Here is a 3,462-nt window from a genome sequence, read left to right as displayed (position 1 = left end):
GCATTGGCAGGCGGACTCCCAACCACTGCGCCACCAGGGAAGCCCCTAGGTTATAATATTTTAATCTTGGCATTCAGCACTCTCAGTTGCAGTATAGAGGATCCAGGTTGGTAGTAGCAGGTGGTGAGAAAGCAAATAAGATAGGAAAGTCAGGAAATGACAGGGCCACAAGATGAATCCTAAAAATCAAGGGTCAAGAAAAGTCCTACAAGTATACAGATAGAAAAAGATGTTCAAGTAGCCCTCTCGTTTCACATGTTACAGATAGGTCCCTGTAAGCATTCAGGATACCAAGAAATTAAAGAGAAACCTAAACTTTGCCTCCTCCTCATTGAAACTGAGGCTTAGGGCTGGCTAATGCCTCAGATCTCACTGGTGAGAGGGAACATGAACTGCTCGAAAAATGGCTTGGTTTTATTTGCACTGTGACTTAGTGATAAGTATTCTTGACTTATAGGTATTTACCTAATAGGCTTTTTATTCCTAGAAAGAGATTAAAAAAAAGCTGTCTGAAATGCAGAATCTTGAAGAAACAATGGGAAAACTTCAACTGGTAAGTAGGTGTTATATTGCAGGGGTCCCCAATCCTCAGGCCGTGGACTGGTATCGGTCCGTAGCCTGGTATCGGTCCGTGGCCTGTTAGGAACCGGGCCGCACAGCAGGAGGTGAGCGGCGGGCGAGCAGAGCTTCATCTGCCGCTCCCCATCACGCGCATTACCGCCTGAGCCATCCCCACCCACATCCGTGGAAAAATGGTCTTCCATGAAACTGGTCCCTGGTGCCAAAAAGGTTGGGGACTGCTGTTATATTGAATTGCCAGCATTTTCATCAAGAAAATTTTTATGTTTTATTTTACATTTTTTTTACTAAGATATAATTAACCTATCATCATATTCACTCTTTTAAGTGAACAATTTAGCAGTTTTGGTATAGGCACAAAGTAGTACAGCCATAGTTTGTCCAAATTATGGAAGACATTCTAAACCATGGCAGGCTGTTTGGATTTTATTCTAGTGGATAGTAGAAAGCCATCTAAAGTGTAAGCAGAGTAAGACAAAGGCATCAGAGATTCAAATGAATGAACTGGTTTCTTAGAAAATGTGGGAAATAATTTAAGGTATTAAAATGATCTTCATCTCTCGGGGGTCTCATTGCTACTCTGCTCCCACAGTTTTGTATCCACTCCCTGAGGGGCTGTCTGGTCAGTCTTTAACTTGCCTTTGGCAAGGCTGGCGTGGGCAAAAGAGTGAGGAGGAAGATAGGAGGTGCAGTGGTTTTTTTCATTAATATCTAATTCCAGAACATTTTATCACTCCAGGAAAAAACTTCATATCCATTAACAGTCACCCCTCATTTTCCTCTGCTCAGCCTCTGGCAACCACTGGTCTGCTTTCTGTTTCTGTAGATTTGCCTATTCTGGATACTCTGTATAAATGGAATTATATAATATGTGACCTTTTGTGTTTGGCTTTCACTTAGCACAATGTTTTCAAGGTTCAAGCATGTCATAGCATGTATCATTACTCCTTTTTATGGCTAAGTAATATTCCATTGTATATATTTAGTTTCATTTATATTTTTATAATTCTTTAATATCATATATAATAGGTAGCAAGTTACACTATTTATAAAGTGCTAGAAATCTTAATTATAGTGTTAAAATTTTCAGGAATTAAACTTATGTCATAAAGAAAAGGAGAGGCTGAGTGATGAACTCCTTATAAAATCAGATCTGGAAACTGTTGTTCATCAGCTTGAACAAGAAAAGCAAAGACTTAACAAAAAAATTGAAAGTTTCGCAGTTACAGGTAAAATATAAAATGTTGATAACTTAAAAAGTGATTGTGATGTCTTCTTAATGTATTATTTTTAGTAGTAGATGATCTTTCATTCATTTATTTAATAAATATTTGTTGAGTGCTTGCTGTGTATCAGAAACCAGAGTAGGCACTGAGATACAGTAGAAAACCTCTCTGTCTCCAGGACCTTACAGGGGCCTTTTACATTCTGACTAGTTGGTACAGGGAACCCCGTTTGAATATTTTTCAATGAACATATATCCTTCTTTGAGGCATGCAGTAATAGAATTAATTAAGACTACGTGGAAGACCATTCTGAAATAGTGGAAAATTGAAGTATAGAATCTTTTTAAGTAAATGCAGTTTTATCACCTTAAAGTATACACACACACACACACACTTGAAATAGGCTTTCTGCCAGGTACCCCATCCTAAATGAGTTGGTTTAAGGAACTTGTAAGAATTCATTCATTTGTTCATTCATTCATTTGACAAGTGTTTATGAACCAGTTTTGGTGCCAGGGTACATAATGGTAAACAAGATACACAAAGGCTCCTGCTCTTGTGGTGGCTTTAATCTAGTTAGGGAGACAAACTAGTAGCACATAAGTGAAGAAGTTAGTTTTAGGTGATAAGGGTTTTCAAATACAGTGGGAGGGTATGCTAGAGATCAACTGATCCAAGGGCTTAGTGACAGGACACCAGCCATATGAAGATCTGGGGCAATTTTCCAGGCAGAGGGGATGGCAAATGTGGAAGCCTGGTGCCATCAAACTCCATGTAGTGAAAGAAAGCCAGTGTGCTATTTTAAGAAGAAGCTATATCCTAGGCTCTTCAGCATTCATGTGGATAATCTGTTTAACCTTCTCTCCTTACCAGCTGTATGACTTGAGCATGTTCCTTAGCATTGCTTCAGTTTCCATATCTGTGTGGTTAATGATGGCACCTAAAACCAAAAGGTTGTTGTGAGGATTAAATGGGTTAATATATTGTTAAAGTGCTTAGACCTACATGTAAAAGTTTGCAATTTACTTCCTTTCATGCTAGCTCTAACCTGCCATTTCAGTGTAATTTTTCAGTTACCTGAAACTCCCTCGTTCCTTTGTGTTTTGAATACATCTCCCTGCCCAAAACCTAGCCATGGATCAACCAAAGCACTCACACGCGAGCAACTAAGCAGTCCTTGCGTGTGCACCCGACAGTATCGACGGCACCGTAACTTGTATGGTCCCAAAGCACAGCACCCACCCCTCAGTGATGTATGGAAATCTTACACTATACTTCTTACTGCTTAGTTGCCCAGTCTCTGCAGGGAACATTTTCAAGTGTTTTTCATTCTCAGTAAACCCATTCTAAGAGGATGATCTTAACCTTTGGTTTCCCCTAAGAAAATGGAAGCCGTCAGGCATTCCGTCAGTTTCCTGTCCCCAGATCTTGAACCTGTCCATCTTTATCTTTCCTCCTGTTACTTGTACCTCTTATGAAAGACCACTGCCTCCATCTGTTCTCTAGATCCCATTCTCTTTAATTTTAAAACGCTTTCATATTAATTATCTCCTTTCCTAACTTTACCCTTTGTACTGTTTTTTCCCATTAGTATTCAAACATGCTTACCCTTCTCCCATTCTAAAAGCAAAAATTGTACCCATTCCTATCCAGCCAC

At 39.5% G+C, this 3,462-nt stretch overlaps 1 protein-coding gene across 1 annotated transcript in view; it reads left to right on the top strand.

Annotated features, from left to right (window-relative positions):
* Positions 1-3,462, top strand: part of CEP135 (centrosomal protein 135) — a 68,401-nt gene that overhangs the window by 23,387 nt on the left and 41,552 nt on the right. Inside the window, exons 8-9 of the mRNA XM_007450260.1 lie at positions 488-553; positions 1,670-1,808. Coding sequence (XP_007450322.1) covers positions 488-553; positions 1,670-1,808 — 205 coding nt within the window. The remainder of the gene's footprint in view (positions 1-487; positions 554-1,669; positions 1,809-3,462) is intronic.

This window comes from Lipotes vexillifer, unplaced genomic scaffold (assembly GCF_000442215.2).
Source record: "Lipotes vexillifer unplaced genomic scaffold, Lipotes_vexillifer_v1.1 scaffold1288, whole genome shotgun sequence".
In the NCBI taxonomy this organism is placed as follows: domain Eukaryota; kingdom Metazoa; phylum Chordata; class Mammalia; order Artiodactyla; family Lipotidae; genus Lipotes; species Lipotes vexillifer.
The sequence above is the reverse complement of the archived record's forward strand: the minus strand, read 5'-3'. Positions and strand labels throughout refer to the sequence as shown.